The following is a 19,460-nucleotide window of genomic DNA, read 5'->3' on the forward strand; positions in this document are numbered from 1 at the left end:
AAGGGGGATACCATGTCCAAAGTATCTCCTTGTGACATCAGAATGCAAGAGGATGGGGGCCTGTTTCCGCGGAATACCCATTTTCTGGCATTTCCCCCAGTCCCTCCACATCATATCAAGAACAGTATTTTTTTCCAGGCTTTTATTTAGCAAAAGAAAAAGTAATTATAAAATGAACTAATAAAAAGCCCATGCTGCTGCAGGGGCATTTCCCACCCCACCACAATTCCTTAATCCCTGAAGGGGGATTCTTATTCTTATTCTTATTTTATTTTATTTTTTTGGGAGGAAGGGGGGGACGGACTGAATCCCTCCAGGCTGCAGTGCAAATATTTACACAGACTCTTAAGAACAAAAGGGTCAAGGGGGGCGTGAGGGGGGGGCGGGATGGAGGACTTTTTACACTGAAATCTCTACACCCAGGGAATGGAATCATTTACAGCCAATAATCTTAACAAGATGCAATAATAAATTAATGAGTAAGGCACTGCACCCAGTGAGGGCACAACAGGTGGGGTAGGAGTGAATGTTGTTTTTTTGGGGGGGCGGGGGGAGCACTGTCAGGTAAGATTAAAAATATCCAATTGCCATGGTTACCAAAAACAGAACAAGGGCAGATTCCACCAGCTACCAACAAGGAGTGGGGGATTAGGAAGATGATCGGTATGATTGAAGGGAGGGGTCCACAAACATTTGGGGGGGGGGTTTCCATTTAGCTGCCGGCTTGAGGGGGAGGGGGCATGATCAGGCTGCACCCCAACCTCATTGCTTATTCTGGGTGGCTCCTCCCAAGGCAGAGGCAGAGGAGGGGCGGGTGCTTGTTATTGCTTCCAGACTGAAGGCTGGGGAGGGGAGGCACCACAGTGACTTTCTGCCACCCCAGGGGAAAAGGTCACAGGTCTCTTGCCCCCCCAGGAGGTTAAAAAGATCAAGTCTGTTCCCCTTTGTGGGGCCACAAGCCAAGTTGGAGGTAGAGTCCCTTCAGGAGACACCTCTCCGGGATGCCTGCTGCCCGCTCCCTTTGCCCTCCTGCCCCCTCCAGCATCCTCAGCTTGTTCCCGAAACAAGAGTGGTGACTTGTTCCAGCTTCGGCCTCAGTTTGTGTTTCCGGCAGGCAGCATCCCGTTCCAACGCAGTCAGGATCTGAGAGCAGAGCAAGGCGGGAGTGAGGGTGGGGGTGGGGAGAGATTGGAAGCAAAAGTTTCAGTCCAAGAGGAGGAAGAGAGAAAGGGAGAGAGAGGCAAAAGAGGCCAGGAGGAGCTAAGCACTAAACTCCCAGGGGCAAAAAGGGGTATAAGATCCAGGGACCAGGATGGAGAAAAATATCCAGTAAAATTGGATGTTCAACGGCAAGGAGTAAAAAAGGCTGGCAAGATGATTGCCCACTTATTAGGATGGCGTTTTGGGCTGGAGTTAAGAGTGTTGGAAATGAGAGGCTTCCTTTCCTGGGACAGATTCACAGATCTTTGGCTCCTTGCGATTAAACCATTTGTAAAACAGGGCCGTTCGTCCGAAAACTGACATACCTATTTTCAAGCGGTAAAAACGTGACAGGCATAGAGGGGGAAACTAAAAAGGAGAGGAAAATGGATGGAAGGGTGGCACAGATATTAAAAGTTAAGGCTCCATTTGTCACAATACCTTCTCCAAAGCCGTAAATCACCCCTTGGCTATTGAACCGTTGGACTAATTTTATGAGAGGCCCCGGAGCTGAACAAAAGTAGAGACTGCCAGTGGAGCTGGCTGAGAACACATCTAATCAGATGCCACCCTGCCTCCACTGAACAAGACAGGTTCTCTGCCCTATAAGATGTCTAGTTGGCAACTCCCTTGAGGACAGGTGGGGGGTTTGCAGACTGGTTCAGAAGGGGAAGGGCAAAGGAAAAGTTGCAACCTAGCCACGGTCTCACCTCATCACGGTACCTTCCCACATAGCTGTAGAGCTCTCCCAGTGCACCCAACGTGTTAAATTCCCCTGCGTGCTGACGTGATTGCTCTACTAGGTAGGCATCCATGTCTTGGTCACTAATGGAAGCCATCTTGGTGATGTCCCGGTAGTACCTAGAACATAGAGAGACAAATATTGTTTTAGGATTTCATATACCTGCAGATATGGTAGATGACTCCGTCTCATCTCAGTAGAGAAAAAACAAGCACAATCCTAAACATAATGCTTATAAACATAAATATGATGCAATTCTATTTTTCTGGATTCATTGTAGTTGATTTTTGCCTTGAGTACACCAATGGGTAGCCGGTGTACAAATTTAGCAAACTAACATCCTTGACACCCAGCTGTACTTTCTGAAATACTTAGTTCAAATATTGCATAAATGGCACATTTGGATAAATATTAATTTTAATCATTAGTCTGGCATGCAAACTTCAGGTGGCGGTGGGAGGGGACATAGATGCCAAATTTGGTAACCGGCAGAGAGAGCTGCTATAATGCCAGGAACTTTGGGATGATAAGGCAGAAAAGCAATCAAAAGGAGCATCAAGGAACTAGAGTGCCACAATCTGGAATAATTCAATCTTCATTCAGACCTCCCTACATATATTAGATGACATCAGCTTTGATCATGGGCAGTTGGATAATGAAGAGCAATACTCTAAAAAAAATGTGGAAGGTTACTACATGGACCCATTATTTCCTATGATTCCTTAATTTTGGACACAATCTACAGCATGCAATTACAACTGTTTCCAGATAAGTCCAAGAAATGAATTGTGTGTTCTATTTTTAATATGGCAACTCACTCCCCATCTCAAACTGAAAATTGTAAGAAAGAATACCAAAACAATGTCTAAACCTAATCAATTAACTTTCCACAATCATGACACTCTCCCAATACGTGGAAAGACTTCTAAAATTTTCAGCAATGTCTGTGCGGGTTGGGAAATTTGGAAATTGGTCAACCTAGATTAGAGAAAGTTGGGCAGATTTATCATGGATTACGTGGATAAATTCTTTTGCTATAATTTCTGGACAGTGTCAAGCTTCAGATACCCATAGCTGTAAATCCTAGCTCTCTAGACAAATAACTCCTTATTTTATAATTGGCTGATTTGGTTGAAAGCTCACAAACATGACTCGGCAAGATTAATCTCTATTGCGGACAAGACTGAAGCCATATATATAGATAAATCAAAGGTTATATCAATCAATACTCCAAGATTTAAACTCTAGGCTTTTTTGCGCCTTCTTTTCTGAGTCAATAGATATTTGGCCTTCTCTTGATGGCCTCAGAAAGCACTTCATCTGTGCTGACATAAGAGTTCTTTCTAACATGAGAATGGTCGATTCCTGCTTTGCCAACTCTTTTCTCCTCAAATGGGATAACCACTAGATCTGTGCTGATGGCCTTAGTTCACTGGCAGACGACAAGCTTTGTATGCAGAAAAGCTTAATTAGCAGCATGTGACGAGCCCAAGTTCCTAAAAAACTGTGGAAAAAAACCCCCATATGAACCTAAAGAGGTTGCATACATGAGGCAGGGTCAACTGTTTTTCTTACGACTTCCTTTTTCTTAGCACACAGAACAGTTGATAGGTCGGGGGGGGGGGCTGTGGGGTTGGCCCATTTTACAGCATACAGCATAACCTTCATATTTCTTACCTCAAAACAGCAAGAAGTCATACAACTGATCCTTAAAAGTTATGGCTGAAGGAGTCGGAATGCCACATGTGATACTTAGGAAAAGAGTCCCTTGGATTAAAGTGTATTGTAAACAAATTTCTCACAGGATAATATTCTGTACAAACTTAGAAAAAACGAACTTGATGGCTTGTTACCTTTTTCTGTGAAATCATGTAATGGCCCAAGTTTACATAAAATATCAAGGATTACCCAGGAATCATCAACTGAGTGTGAGGCAGTACTGCTGGCCATTCTTTGGGTCAAGACATGAGTCCGACTGTACAGATAGACCTCAAATTACAACCATTTGTTTAGTGACTGTTCAAAGTTGCAACAGTCCTAAAAAAAGCGACATGGCTATTTGTCATACTTACAAAATTCGGATGCTTGGCAACTGGTTTGTATTTATGACGGTTGCAGTGTCCCAGGCTCATATGATCACTTTTTTCAACCTTCTGACAAGCATAGTCAATGGGGAAGTCAGATTCACGTAACCATCGTGTTACTAATTTAACAGCTGTAGTGATTCACTTAACAACTGCATCAAGAAAGGCCGTAAAGTGAGGCAAAACTCCATTAACTGTCTCACTAAGCAACATAAATTCGGGGCTCAACTATGATAATCTGTCAAGGACTCCCTACAGCTGTGAGGGCGAACCTATGGCACGCGTGGCACACGGAGGCATATCTGCGGGCACGTGAGCCATTGGCCTAGCTCAGCTCCAGTGTGCATGTGTGCGCCGGCCAGCTGATTTTCAGCTGCCTCTCCCCTCCCAGGAGTCTCCACGCGGGCCATTTTGGATGCCAGGTAAGTACAGGGCTCGCACGGAGGCTCTAAGAGGGCGTTTTCGGCCCCCGGAGGGGTGGGTAAGGCATTTTCGCCCTCCCCAGGCTCCAAGAAAGCCTCTGGAGGATAAAAAATGGGCCTTCCGGTTCCACTGGAAGTTGGGAAATGGGCTGTTTCTGCCCTCCGGAGTCTTCAGGGAGGTCTGCTAGGCCCAAAATGGGGTGCGCGGTGGTGGTGGTGTCATGAGCACATGCGCGGGGGGACATTGAATTATGGGTGTGGGCACGCGCATACGCGATCCCCCGTACTTCCCCCCACTTTTGGCATGTGACGGCAAAAAAGTTAGCCATCACTAGTGATACATACATAGTAATCTAGTACCTGGGTTCTCCTGCCCCTCTGCCTTAATTGCTACTTGAAAAGAGACCCATTCCTTCTTCTATCTAAGTAATGCAGCAGTGTCAAATTCGTGTCGTCACGTCGTCATGTGATGTATCGTGACTTTTTTCCCCTTCACTAAAACAGAGGTGGGTGTGGCCAGCACATGACGCATCCAGCCCGCAGGCTGCGAGTTTGACACCCCTGATGTAATGGAAGGAAGAGGAGGCCACATACCCACACATCTTTTAGTGATTCAATCAAGCAGGCTTGATTTTGTTAGCCATACTTGAGTTCACACCAGATGATTAAGCTAAATGCAGTTGGCTAGTGTGTATTTCAGCATGTTGTGGAAACCCTTCGGTTGCTTTAGCATGTTATGTAAACTAGCTCATCATATCATTAAGTAAGAGAGTTTATTTGTTTGGATACAACATGTACTGTGAACAGAGCACTTGTGTGTTGTTAACTAGGAGTTTGCCATGCATATGAAGTCTATGATCTGGAGATGGTACAACTGCCATTTCCTAGAAGAGGAAGTGATCTGCCAATTAGTGCCATCATCCATATTCCCCGCTCTCCCCGCTTATCCAGCACCTCACCTTTCCACCCAGCCTTTATAAACAGGGATATCCTTGGCATATAATAGCTTTGTCGAAGGGGAATCCTTGCCCAGGCGGTGCTCAGAGGTGGAGCACGAGTCCATGAAGGTCTGGGCCACAACGGAGAGACAAGCGTCCGTGATGCTGCTCTTGTGAATATCAAAAACAAACTGTGGGTTCTTGATGACATTCACCCAAAACCTCAAGGGCAAACTAGAATTGAGAAAGAGGTAAGTGGTATGAGACATTGATATTGGAAGAACTGTCATCACTTGAGCCAAATGATCTGTCACAAGAAGAAGAGAAAATGAAAGGGAGTTAAAGGCTGATGTTGAATTTCATTCTTTCATTAGATGCTTTTGAAGAGTGCAGTTGTTTTGTTTTGCTTAAAGCTGTGTGAACTCTAGGAGACACCTGCTCAGTTCTGAGTTAAGCAGATTGATACCGTAGGTACTCAGCCATGCTAGGCTGTGGGTTTCCAGCTGTGGTTCACAGACATACAGCCGTAGTGTGTGTTGACAACTAAACAAAATGCAGAATTCTCACCAGTTGCTTTTCCAGGTGTGTCGAACATCAGGATCACCAATCTGTCTCCGCTCTGCTTGTTCATCCAGGAAGTCAAACATGTATTTGATGGGCAAGGGAAGGGCACTGGCCCGGTGTGCTGTGCTGAATACTGTCTCAAACAGATCATCAACAAACTTCTGCAATGTACCCTGGAAAAGACAAATACTTCTGGAATATTTCTTTTCAGGAGGTTGGAAAGAACAACTTGTTAATCTGGGGATATCACAACGACCTTTCCTAACTCCCCGCCCTTCATTAAGAAGTACCAAAATTCCACCAAACAAAACCAAACAGAAGTGATCAATAATGGTAGGTGGAACATCTGGCAGAGTAGAGGTTGTGATTTGAATCTAGCAATATTGATTGATTGATTTCATTTCATTTCATTTCGTTTCTATAACTGTCCATCTCAGCAAACAACTCTGGAGGGGCTCACAATATCTATCTGAGGAGTTCTTCCTAGATCCTGAAAATGGCAATTTCATTACCAGATTTTAAGCCTTCATAACCTTGGAGAAAAATGTACAGACCTGCTTTGGCAAAGCCAATCTTGCAATCGTCAGGAGTGCATTTTATTTGTCCCCCATTACTTCTACTAGATGCCCAAACTGGCCCATTTTTCAGTTGCCTCCTCAACTGAAAACTGCCAAATGGTGTCTAGATCAATGTGTATAAAATAGTATGCTAAATTATGCAAAGGGAGAATCATTAATTTTGCAAAAACTAAGGTCCTTATTAGAATCCCACAGAAAATAAAAGGAGTACTGTAAACAACTGTCAGAGAATAAATTTAATTGCAGTATTTCTCAGAAAAATAACAAGGCTCAATGTTCTGTTTCAGATATTCTTTCCCAGCTGCTCTCATACTCTTGTTACTAGAGTTTGACTATAAATCTATATCAAATGGCCCTGATTTGGAACTATAACATTAATCCCTTCAAAATCCACAAGCTTAAATTGCATCTACATTTCAACAGAAGCGACTTTCACATCAATTTAAATTATTGCTGCTATTGCCAAGGTACATGAGAATGATTGCTCTGTGAGGATCTTGATAGCATTACTATATATTACCAAATAATATTACCACAAAGTTCCAGACAACAATAGTGTAATTAAATCAAGCACGCACAGAGAGACGGAACACAAATTTACACAACTACAATTCAGGCTTCAAATGATACTTGCTTTTCTTCTTCACTACCTGGCAATTTACAGCTTTGATTTTGTCAGATCTGATGTTGCAGTGTCAATAAAGCACTTGAAACTTTATTTAGATGTCAGCTGGCAAGCATTGAAATGCGGCAGAATAGCACAGAATCCAAAGCAAGGGAACCAATGTTCCTGCTCCTGTTGCTAGATAGGAGGTAGGTTAAACAATGTTCTGTTCGGAAGGGACATTTGGGCTTTCTATGTGAAGAACTTGGCAAGATTGAACAAAAACTGAAATTTTGGAGAGAAAATTTGGAGAAATGCCTCTTTACCAAAGTTTTGTTGAAGGCAAGAGTTTTAGAGCCAACAAAGGCTGAAAAATCTCTTGGTCGACTTGTAAAGGACTGGTTCTGAAACTGCAATACCTTATCTTCCAATGAAAGACATCAATCAACCAAAAAAATTTGGATGGCGGGGTTCAGGAGAAGAGCCTTTTCTGCTGTGGCCCTCGCCGTCTGGAATATTCTCCAGTTGGTGTTGAAGTCTTCCCCTACATTCCTGGCCTTCTGGAAGAGCCTAAAAATCTGGCTCTGCTGCTTGGCCTGGGGCCCTGACAGGGGCTTGCTATGTTGGGGGGTGGCTGACAGGGTAGAGAAGATTTTCATCCACAGGCCACCCATCAACTTTTAACTTTTCTATTCAAATTTTCTAATTTTAATTGCTATTTAGCACTGTTTTTTATTCTATTGTAAGTCCCCCAAAGTCATTGAATCAGTGAGGTGGGCAGCATAGACATTTAATAAACAAATAAATAAAGGGTTGATTTAAACTTAGACTATCTTGCTTGAATGCCTCCATTCCAGGTTGTAGTGTTTATGTAGGGTGATGTGGGGTGAAGACTAAACCTGTCTACTAACTCCGAGATCCAGTTCCCTTCCAACCATACCTTGGTGGCAAGGAGCCGGGTGAGGTAGATCTCAGAAACCATCTTGCTCCCTCGCTCCCCTTCCTTGGGGTCTCCGAGATGCTCGTGGTTCTTGACCAGATGCCAGAGGCGGGTGCCTGAATCTTGATCTGGAGTGAGGATGGGAGCTCTTGAGCGCAAGCTCTCTGGGCTGCTGGAGGTACGCAGCAAACTCTCTGCAGGGGTTGGGAGGGGAGAGAAACGAAGTCACTTTGAGTTTGCTCAATTCAATCCTGGGCCAAAGAGCCTGCTTTCCAGGCAGCTCCTTCCAGCCCTGATTAAACTTTTAGAAAACCCTTTCTATATCCAGAGGAAGGGTGTTTTTTTTTCTTTCAGGCTCAGAGCCTGAAATCTGAGCAGAACCACTATTACCATCATCCTCACCCCTCCAGAGACCAAGTAAAGTATACCCCTTCCGCTCCAACCACAAAGTGGGAGTGGCTGTAAAATTATAGACATTTCGTGCCTGGAATAGCAAGCAAAATTACAGCTAGGCCAGGATAATGCTGGGAGGAAACCCAGGGAATAAAATTCAGACGTGGCAAGAGCTGCCTGTCAAAGACTGATCACGGAAATACTGATAACTTAGATTTCAGGTTTGCGGGGCTGCTAAACACATAGGATAGGGATGGCCTTTCTCATGCAAAGAAGCATCCACAGCACCATATAAAGCCTATGTGTGTGTGTGTGAGAGAGAGAGAGAGATAGGACATGCCTCTGCATGCCAAGCCACATAAAATGGCAACGACAGAGACTTATTTGCACAAGGCTATAATCTCAGTTTATAAGGGCTCAGACAAAAGATGGAAAGGCTTTATCCTGAAAACAAGTCCCAAATGTCAGAATATACAACTTCAAAAGTAGGCCTTCCAGTTTCAAGGAGGACAAACATGCTGCAACTCAGCAGGAATTAAGAGCAAGCCCTGAAAATGAAGCATTTCGACTTCTTTCTTACTTTCAAGCAAATTTCTGCAGCTTATGGTTATAACAACAGCCTTAAAAATGTAAAGTGAACTGCAAGCAGGTAAGATTTTCAGTGTTTGGAAAACTACAAAAAAATGAGAAAGGATGAACATTTGCACAAGGTAAACACAGATTGTAGAATTCGGCTCCTTAAATCAGAAAATCTGGACTGCTCTAAAATGCATTTTCAAAGAGTTCCTGCAAGTTACCCCACATGTATGGAACATGTCCCAGAAACGTGCATGGCTGCTTTAAAGGTGTTCCTGATAGGTGCAAAGGGCATGCCCACATATTATGCCCTCCAAATAATATTTCCTGACTGTTTCCTGATCGTTTATTTGTAGCCTATGACTATCATTAAGTGTTGTATCATTAAGTGTTAAATTAGTACCTATGACCATCATTAAGTGTTGTAAGTGTTGTATCCTGATGAAGGTATCTTTTCTTTTATGTACACTGAGAGCATATGCACCAAGACAAATTCCTTGTGTGCCCAATCACACTTGGCTGATAAAAATTCTATTCTATCTATTCTATTCTATTCTATTTAAATCTGGATCTCTGCATAGCCCTAGTCTCTATCCATCTACTTAAATCTTAATGAGGTGGCCCCATTCCCTTGGAAACCCTATTGAAGACTCTACTCTGAGGTCATCTACATCCATATCCCTCCCTCTGTTACCCATGCTGCTTTTTTCCTTGGGCAAGAAACATGGATTCTTCCCTTGCCTGGGAACCCTTTGAAAATACAAATAATTCTTTGCAAGAGTGCTTCAACAGGGACAACCTATCTCATATGCTACTTTGGCAGAGATCCAGGCAACACAAACAGCCCTGCTACGTTTTAGAGTACCTTCACACCCGAACTGAAGTAAGCATTTCTTTGCAATGTTAGGTGATGCTGCTGGAGAAAAATCTGGGATATGCAAGTCATTCAGGGCAGACATGCATCTCTGTGATGGTGAAGATCAGGATGGGTGGGTGGGGCGGAGGTGCCATTCCTTACCATAGCGACTCAGCGAATGGGTGAAAGTGAAGGAGCTTGCAATATTGTAGCCTGATGCCTGCCTAGGAACCAAGGCCACCGTGGAGCCATCTGCTACCTGTGTGTTAAATTGCAGAGATGGCAGGAGTGGAAAGGAGGGGGGGGAGAAAGTGGGTTTAAAGATAAAATGGATTGGGATGGGGGAAGAGAAGAAAGAGGAATGTTGACCAGTTAACAACATTAATAATAATAATACTTAGCATTAATATAGTATACTTCAAACTCTGCAGTCTTTGGTGTTCTCTGAGATTGGTGGTTTGGTTGCAGATGTTTTATTACTAAACTGGGTAACATTATCAGTGCTCTGATGATGTCACCATCCCAGCAACTAGTTTGGTAATGAAACTTCTGCAAGAAAACCACCAAGCTCAGAGAGCACCAAGGACCCCCACAATTTAACCCTGATATTCTCTTCTATCAGTACACTTCGAACTTTTAATGCATTTTACACAGTCATTGTAAACTCTATAAATTAGAGGAGAATCATTATTCCCATAGAGTAAGGGTATAGAAATGAGAGAAAGTTTGTGAACTTTTTAGAACTATCTACAATCATACAGTCAAGAGAATATGCCCACACATCAATTCTTAAATACTCTTCAATAAATACTATGACCTACATAATGTGATCTGAGTTTCATTTTGGCTGTTGTTGTTTACCACAGTAGCCTGTGGTAGGTGACAATACTGCTGGATTGCAGATAGCTCTAAAGGGATTACTAACTTCCTATCATCACAGTATTTGCCCTTCATGTAAATATTGGAGTGGTTAAGAGAAAGCTAGTCTGGGCAAAGCCCTCTGATCAAATTCATGATCCAGCCAAAAGCTGAACAGGAAGCTTCTTAGTTTATAATTTAAGCAATTATAAATTGCACTAATTTCTAAAAAAATATACAAGAACAAACCGCCAACATGAGGAGGACCTCTGAGGCAACCCAATACTATTAAGAGCAGCACTTTGAGGTAAGCCTTAATCCAAAACCAAGAGCCATTGGGGGGGGGGGGTGTCTTTATTCAGCGAAATTCAGTTTCCCCCTCTTAATCTCAGTGGATTCTACTCTATTGGTAACTAAAGGAATCTTCACAATGTGTTGACTGTTGGCAATATTATGGTAAGCGTAACTACTCTAATACAAACTACTCAGAACTTTAAAAGAAAGCTAAAACTATACGTTCACGTACACTGTTGAAGTTTTTAGTCCCAAACTGAAGCAGACATATTAAGTTAGTTAATTAGGGATGGTGATGAATATCCTTAGCTCAGTGGTGAAATTCTCCGTGGTTTGCCACCGGTTTGCTGCCCGCACATGCATGGTAAGCGCCAAATGCATGCTGCATGTGGAAAAAGGAGGCTTAAGAAGGTAAGTAGAACAATATTTTTGAAGGAGAGGGGAATTGAGAGTGTGACTAAGTGTGGTGTGACTAGAGATTACAATTTAGGAATTATTTTAGATTATGATTGTTAGTTTTGATACCCTGCATTTTGTTCTGGGAAGTCGGGGTGGGGGGTATGGGGGAGGGGAATTGGGGGGGGTTTGGTAGAGATGGAGTGTTGGTTAATGTACAGAGATTATTGAAGATGTATAAATATAATTAGTGCAGGGTCGGGTCTGCCCAGTTACCATTTTAGAACGGTGGGGAGGGAGAAAAGAGAGAGTAGGAGGTAGGAAAGAGGAGAAGAGGAAGGAAGAGGGGTAGAAGAGGGAGAAGGAAGGTGTAGGGTGGAGGGAGGAGAGGATGTAGATAAGAGAAGGAGAGGAAGGTCTGGAAAGTAGAAGAAGGTAGAAGAGGGAAGAGTGTTAAAAAGGGGGGTGGTGACTGGGCAAGCCCGACTAATTGTATATAACTGTACATTGGATGAATTATTTGATATGATTGTAAAAATAAAACTTTTTATATACGAAGAAGGTAAGTAGAACAGTGAGGGGAGGGAACAGCTGTGCCACGTGATTTAAATTCACTAGAAAGCAGGATTTCCTGCTTTCCAGCGAATATAAATCGAACATCACAGCTGATCGTTGGAAATACCAGTTTGGATGACCCGGTAGCTTTTTTTTACTACCGGTTCGCCCTAACCTGTGCGAACCGGTAGCATTTCACCCCTGCCTTAGCTCAGGTGGAGGATGAGGTGGAGGTTCTGAACTCCGAGAACGAACCTCCAACCTCACAGTTGATTAGTCCAGAAAAGGAAGGCAAATACCTGATAATGTCCCAACGTGTTGAGCCGCTTCCAGTCTCCCTCAATTTTACTTGTGGCGTCTTCATCCTGCAAGATGGTCCGTCCCCCAGCACCCTGACACCACTCTGGGATAAACCGGAAGACGAGTGGGAAGACAGTTGGCTTTATTATTCTCTCTTCCTATTTTGTTACAAATTTAAGCCAGTGGCTGATTACCCAGGTCCATTCCATGCTCACAACCCCTCCTACTTTCTGCCATGTTCCTGTCTTCATACCTAGCTCCATGTCTTCCGCTCGTGGCCGCTGCGAATAGGGTACTCCTCGATATACAGCATCTAGAAGCTTCTCCTTCACTTGTGTCACCAAATCACAGTTTAATACTTTAACAGGCACTGCAGGTCCCCCAGGTGGCTCAGAAGGGGTGCATAATAATGTCTAGCAGGGAAAATAAATCTCATTTTAAGTCACGGTAAAGATACACATGTATGCACATCTGCAGAACTGATATTTGGAATGAGAAGTAACTATCCCACTTCTCTCAACTTCCATAGCTAAGGAAAAACTACACATTTAGGCCTCTGCATTTTAACGCAGCTCCCAACGAGTGTTTCAATGTTCAGTGTGTTAAAAAAACGTTTGCCAAATATGGATGTAGATAACAGAATTGCATTTGGGGTTTGTAATACCGAAATTAGATGAGGCCAATTCACAGAAGGACAAAATATTTGGCTACTTTGTTGAAGAGCCTTTAGATCTTCCCAACCAGTTGTTGTCACCTGTTGCATTTACCTTAGCTGAGGCCCAGCATGAAATACCTTGCAGAGTACCAATCAAATCCCGATTCTCTGTAGCGTTATGGTATTTTGCACAATGTAATCTTTCATGGTACATCACCCATAATTCCCAGTTCTATCTACAGCTCTGCTTCTTCCAGGCTGGTTCCCCCATTTTTGAAATTAAGTAATTAACCCACTTAGGAAGGTTTCCAATTGTTACAAAATGTGAATGCTTCATTAATCTGGTGGCGCAGACGCCTCCAAGCCAGAATTGCAAGCTTAGAATGACTTAGGCAACAAGCCCCTTCTTCCACATGGAGCCATGATATATTGAAGTGGAATATGTGGTTGGGCTCCCTAGCTGCTTCTGTTGCCACTCCCTGAGCTCACCAAGGTCTTGTAATCAATCTGCTGGCGAATGAGCTTGTCCTCGCTCAACGAGTAGCGTGCCTCGCCTGTGATGGCATCTATTGGGCCTTTCTCCATCTGCTGCTTGATGGCACAGAACAGCATGAATAATGGCTCCCCAGCACATTCCTAGGTAAGGAAGAGACAAGCTTGAAGCAGAAAACCTCGGAATCTGCAGGTAGCAAATGAGATGATAGGTAAACCTGGCTCTGTATATTCTATTCTCACCAAATCTATCTGTTCTTTTTTAAGGGAAGCCCTAAGGATTAAGGTCTTCCACATTTAAGGCTTACATTCTATCGCTGAATAACAACGCCCAACATTTTCACTCAAATTTCCCACTGGGCGAAGAGTATCATTAAATTGATGAAGCTAAGGATTCCAGGGTTGTAACAGAGTAAGTCTGAAGAGCCAAAGGTGGCCCAAATTTCAGGGACTCGTGAACCCAGATTTCAGGCACTCTTACCTTCAGGAACCTATGCAGCAGAAAAGTAAACCAATTAGTCAACATTTTCTCAGCCACTGACTCCGTCCTGGAACAAGAGAAAGATAGAGGAGTGTTGCTTGCGACTGTGAGATGGAAGTAGTAGTCCCCTATGCCTGCAGTAGTGTTTTGTGAAAAGGAAGAAAAAGGATCTGGATCTTTCCACTCTTCTAACATCGTGTCTGAAATTTGTGTTCTGACTATCCCAAGATAATATTGTTGATAATACAGATTCATGCACTGTTCGCTGTTGCCAATTTAATTGTTAAATAGCAACATTTAATTGGGACCAGGAGGAGAGGAGCATGGGAATCAAAGAAGGTCTCGCACCGGCGGAGCAACAGCTTGGGGTGGGCGCGGTTCTGCAGATTCTTCTCAATGAGGTCAGCCAACAGCTGCTTCAGCACCCCAGTAGCATAGTCAAGCCTGCCCTGCAGGGCCACCATCGTCAGAGAAGCAACAGCGCCTCTATCTCTCATGGAGAAACCTCGCTGGCCTTCCAGGGTGTGGATGAAGGTCAACAGGAAAGGCCGAGTGTGTAGCAACTGCCCAAAGAGACGGAGCCCTTTCTCTGTGCTTGGTGGTGTCTGCAGAGGCAAGAAAACAGAAACCGCTCCCTAAGCCAATATGGCAACATGGCTAGCAAGGGCAGTGAAAAAATATTCCTTGCAGCTTTCCACATGCCATAGGCTGAACGTTGCTCACAACCAGGAAAATCTTTTTATCTGCCCTTGACTTCACATATCTGTTCCGCCTCTAGGCACTTTGGAACATGCAGACTGTCTTGCTGGACCATACCACTTCATTTCCAGTAGCCCCAAGACAGACAGGCAGATAGACAGACAGACAGACATCAATAGATGATAGATGATAGACAGATAGATAGATATGATAAATGATAAATAATGATAAATGATAGATAGATAGACAGACAGATAGATAATACAGATAGATACGATAAATGATAAATAGACGATAAATGATAGATGATAGATAGATAGATAGATAGATAGATAGATAAGATAAATGATAGATAGATAGATAGATAGATAGATAGATAGATAGATAGATAGATAAGATAAATGATAGATTGATAGATGATAGATAGACAGACAGGCAGAAAGATAGATAATCTCATAAAATGGGGTAGTTTTCCCTGTTTGCTTCCACTCTTTGATACCATTAGAAATATTGCTTCTGAATGCAACCTTTGTCGATTTAACAAGAGTGGAAATGAAGATCAATAAGAAGTTAGCTTGATGGCCATTATCTACAAACTAAAGGGGCCTCTGTGCTGGTCTGTGAAAAGAAGGAACTCCTCGATCCATCATATCAGGAGCAGAGTCAGCCTCAATAATTTCAGGAACAAGCATCTGAGTTGACAAGTTCAGGAGACAATGATACCAGAGATATCGAAACATAAAGGTCTCGGTGTACCAAACCTCAGGGTAAACCAACCTCTCTTGCTCAATTTCTCCCCAACTTAATATTATTGTTAAGACAGCATGTCACGCAGGTCTCATTTTTCCATGACAAGCACTCACACTGGTTTCTTGAAGTGCCGGGTGATCATCCACCCCCGGGAAGAGCACACGCCTTGCATATGTCCGATAATCCAGGAATGGGATCTTCACACCATCCATGTTGTTTGTCAGCTCGTTAATATCTGTCTGCAACTCAGCAAAAGCTGAAGAAGGTAGAAGACTGTTAAAAGTGTTGAGTTGTTTGCTCCTTTTGACCGTAATGGAGCCAAAGAATTAACCATCAAGTCAATAGCCCTGCCTCAGCAGATCAGGCAGCAAAAATGAACAGGTATATTCCATGTGGAAAAGACTGCAGATCATCATGCTTACACACTACATGTGCATTTTTGGCAACATGTAACCAGTGTACGCTAAGCCTTCTTGTAACAGAATCTAAATTCTTAATTTCTCCTTTGAGGCTAGCTGGCAACTGGAACCACATCACATCTCTGAAGCTACCATCCTTCCTCTTATGTATATGAAACTGGCTGAAGTAAACCTATCTTTTCAGACTGGAATAATGGCTCAAAGCATGTGATATAATATTCTTCAAATCTCTTCTCTGCATGCCCTTCCTTTATTCTAAAACAGGGGTCACCAACTTTTCAGACCTCAGGGACCACTAAATTCATAATTTTAAATCCCATGGACCACTAATATGATCTGTCTTATGACTTGCTGGGTGGGCGTGGCCAATTCAATGCCACTCACATTGAAGAGTGCCTTGTTAGCCTCTATTCGCCCCTCCCCTCCCCACCCGGGGCTCCTTAGGGCCCCAACAGGAAGCAGGAGTTGGAGCTAAGAGAAAGAGTTGGCAAAACCACTCCGTTCAAATTGGATCTGACTGAGAAGGAGGCTCAGTAGAAGCACCTCACTGAGGACTATGAGCATAGGCTTTCAAAGCAGAGGGAAGACCTGCAGGAGTGCAAAGCCAGGTACAGGCGCCTGGAGGCTAAGTGGGCTGAGATGATCAGCCAGTTCCAGGCCATGATGCAGTCCCACTGGAACAAGGTCCTCGGGCTCTTCGCCACCAGCAGCATTTCCCTCCAGCCTTTGCCCAAAGCCCTGCACCAAGAGGCTGAAGCAGACCCCAAGTCGGAATTTCTGCCCTCCTCTGACCCACACAAAAAGACCCCGAAGGGGGAGACTGTCTGCAGCAACACAAACAATCATTGCATGTTTCTGTCCCAGGGGTCGTAGTTTGAGGACCCCTGATTTAGTGCAATATTAAAAATGCAAATAATTTTTCTGTGGACCACCAAAATTTTCTCACGGACCACCAGTTGGTGACCGCTGCTCTAAAACATTCTGGGCTAAAAATAGTGTTTTATCATTAGGCAGGGCTGCCTCAAACCACTTGGTTTGGGGTGTCATGGTCACCCCCTCCCCCTCATCTTTAAGGCATTATTAGTGTATTTTTTCTTGTTATTGAGAGGTAAGGAGGCTTGTGGGATCTTCCGTCTCAGATTGCCTTAACAATTGGTCTTGGATACTATGCAACTGAAGTGAAAATGCCATTAAATGCACTCCGCTTGGCCATTACGTACCTTAGGTTAGTCCTGTAGGGTATTCTCTTGGGATAGTGTATGTGTGTGAGTTTGTGTGCTCACGCACTCACACAAACACACACACACCCTTATCTTCATACATCTAAGAGGCATGAAAATAAAGTACTGTACAACCATTGGCATTCTACTTTTCAGTATGAGCTTTTTTCGTCCAAAACGTAAGGCGCTGCCACACTGCAGAGAAAAGGATCTTGGCTTGGATTTGTCCAATGTGTGAGTCACAACTTGGTCTGTTCCATATGCATATGCAAATACATATGCAAATGCATGGAAGTCAAGGTGCCCTCTCTTCCTCCCTTGCCAAAGTTTAACTCTTGGGAGAGCAGAAGAGGGAATGAAATGTTATGAATTCTTCCATGACTTTGTGGCTATACAAAATACGTTTTGATGTAAGAATGAGAAAACAAAGGATCCCTCTAGTCTATAAGAAGCAAACAAAACTAGCTCGGTGATAAGCCCTGGTGTTACAAAGAGCTGGGGAAAATTCTAGATTTATTTATATGATGTATGAGAACTGCATCTCTGAATATGACGTTAGTCAGGGCTGTATGCCAATGGAGACATTGATGAAACGTTTCAGCCTTGGAAACAAAGACAATGCCCCTCCCTCTGTCTCTGACCACTTCTTGGCAGTTTTATAGCACTTCCACCAATTTCCATTCCGGTCAGTACCTTCCTTGCATTCCAGAGCCACCCGTGACTCCAGGTTGTCCATCTGCAGCTGCAGGCGCTTCAGAGTACGGTCTGCATCCCGTGTCTTCCGTTTGTAGGCTACCAGCACCCCAATGATAGCCCCCAGAAGGAGGCTTCCTCCTGCCCCTAAGCCCACCAGAGCTGGCAAAGGCAAGGCTGCCTCAGGATAGATGTGAAGGGTGCCTGGAGAGAATGATAGACCTCCCACCAGGATCTGCAAGGAAAAGAAAGCAATGCTATTTATCTATCTATTTATCTATCTATCTATCTATCTATCTATCTATCTATCTATCTATCTATCTATCTATCTATCTATCTATCTATCTATCTATCTATCTATCTCCCTCCCTTCCTGTATTATTTTTACAAATAACTCAAGGCAACAAAACACCAAACATGCCTTCTTCCTATTTCCATCACAACAACAGCCCTGTGAGGTGTGTTGGGCTGAGAGAGAATGATTGGCTTTCCATGAGAATCATCTACCTGGATAGAACTAAGGTCCCATTTCTATGCTCGCTTTCAAATTCTAGCGGTTGGCAGTGAGATACCATCTGGATCCCACAAGCAGGTCATTAAGTCTTCCTTTCTTATTCACTCTTCATTTTTCAACCAGCAACCAGGTCAGGAGTCAATACCCACAGTTTGGGTGAATACCTCAGGTTTTCCCATTGGTGTTCATGCCTGTTCATATGGGAGGGCTTCCTTATGGAACTCTGCATCTTCTCCACATCCAAAAGTTTCAAGTAAAGATGTGAATTTGTAGCTGGAAGTTGTTTGTATTTGACAAAGCTGGACATGATTAAAATCACTTGTGTCAATTTTGAATCTAAACTATATGTCTTGGGGAAATTTTTCTTTCCCCAGAGATTTATCAACTTTAAAAAATATCATACAAGTAGTCCTCAATAACTGACTGCTTCATTTAGTGAGCATCTGAAGTTACAATAGTGAACTAAAAAGCAGTTTTTAAACCAGTCCTTACATCTACAATTGTTTCAGCATCCTGTGTTCCTATGATAACCATTCAGGCACTTTGCAATCAGCGCACAATTATATTCATTCCAGTATCCCGCAATCAAATGATCAGTGTAAGTGCGCTTCACAACTGGCTTTCAACAAGCAGAGTTAGTGGAGAATGTGGAGGTGAAATCACAACTTGTGATCATGTGATTTTCCACCTAGGAACCAAGGTCCTTTAGCAACAGAGCCCCAGTTCCAATTGTGGTCACTAATTGAGGACTACCTATATTAAGGCATGTAAAATGTCATTAACTGGACAAGTTCTGATCTGCCCATGACATTAGTGACGCTCCCCAGAATGGAGGTGAATGGCTCAAGCCATTGAAGTCTTTTACTCAACCCTGCCCCCAAATCAGGTGTACCATGACTGGTTGCTCTCCAGTTTGGCTTGGCGAATCACACAACAATTGGGTTTCTGAGACTGTCAGGGTGCAAGGTTCTCCACCAATCAGCACTGTGTAGTTGAGTCGTGTACTGCCGGATACTGCAGGGATCAGATTCCGGCCCTGAGAAGAAAAATATAGGAAATATACAATTATACCACCCTCAGTTTAAATTTGGGAGCTAATTTAATGTTTAAGAGTCACTGAGAAACTAGGGGAAAACAGGATATTATATGTGCTGAAAGACAATATCAGCACCCTCCTCCATGAAAACTATATTCTGGTGGTTATTGTTAAGAATCTTTACAAATTAGTGCCTGAATT

The 19,460-nt window shown here is 43.3% G+C and overlaps 1 protein-coding gene across 5 annotated transcripts in view; it reads right to left on the reverse strand.

Moving 5' to 3' along the window:
• Positions 1–309: 309 nt before the first annotated feature.
• PLXNA3 (plexin A3) overlaps positions 310–19,460 on the reverse strand; it is a 71,321-nt gene continuing 52,170 nt past the window's right edge. For all 5 annotated transcript variants that reach the window (XM_058172531.1, XM_058172529.1, XM_058172533.1 and 2 more), the window contains 14 exons: positions 19,116–19,259; positions 17,710–17,944; positions 15,491–15,633; positions 14,277–14,533; positions 13,929–13,995; positions 13,445–13,591; positions 12,554–12,713; positions 12,300–12,403; positions 10,060–10,156; positions 8,073–8,266; positions 5,954–6,123; positions 5,408–5,620; positions 1,911–2,061; positions 310–1,143 (listed from right to left, as the gene is read on the reverse strand). In XM_058172531.1, the coding sequence (XP_058028514.1) occupies positions 1,048–1,143; positions 1,911–2,061; positions 5,408–5,620; positions 5,954–6,123; positions 8,073–8,266; positions 10,060–10,156; positions 12,300–12,403; positions 12,554–12,713; positions 13,445–13,591; positions 13,929–13,995; positions 14,277–14,533; positions 15,491–15,633; positions 17,710–17,944; positions 19,116–19,259 (2,178 nt within the window). In that variant the 3' untranslated portion in view covers positions 310–1,047. The remainder of the gene's footprint in view (positions 1,144–1,910; positions 2,062–5,407; positions 5,621–5,953; positions 6,124–8,072; positions 8,267–10,059; positions 10,157–12,299; positions 12,404–12,553; positions 12,714–13,444; positions 13,592–13,928; positions 13,996–14,276; positions 14,534–15,490; positions 15,634–17,709; positions 17,945–19,115; positions 19,260–19,460) is intronic.

This window comes from Ahaetulla prasina, chromosome 2 (genome assembly GCF_028640845.1).
Source record: "Ahaetulla prasina isolate Xishuangbanna chromosome 2, ASM2864084v1, whole genome shotgun sequence".
NCBI lineage: Eukaryota > Metazoa > Chordata > Lepidosauria > Squamata > Colubridae > Ahaetulla > Ahaetulla prasina.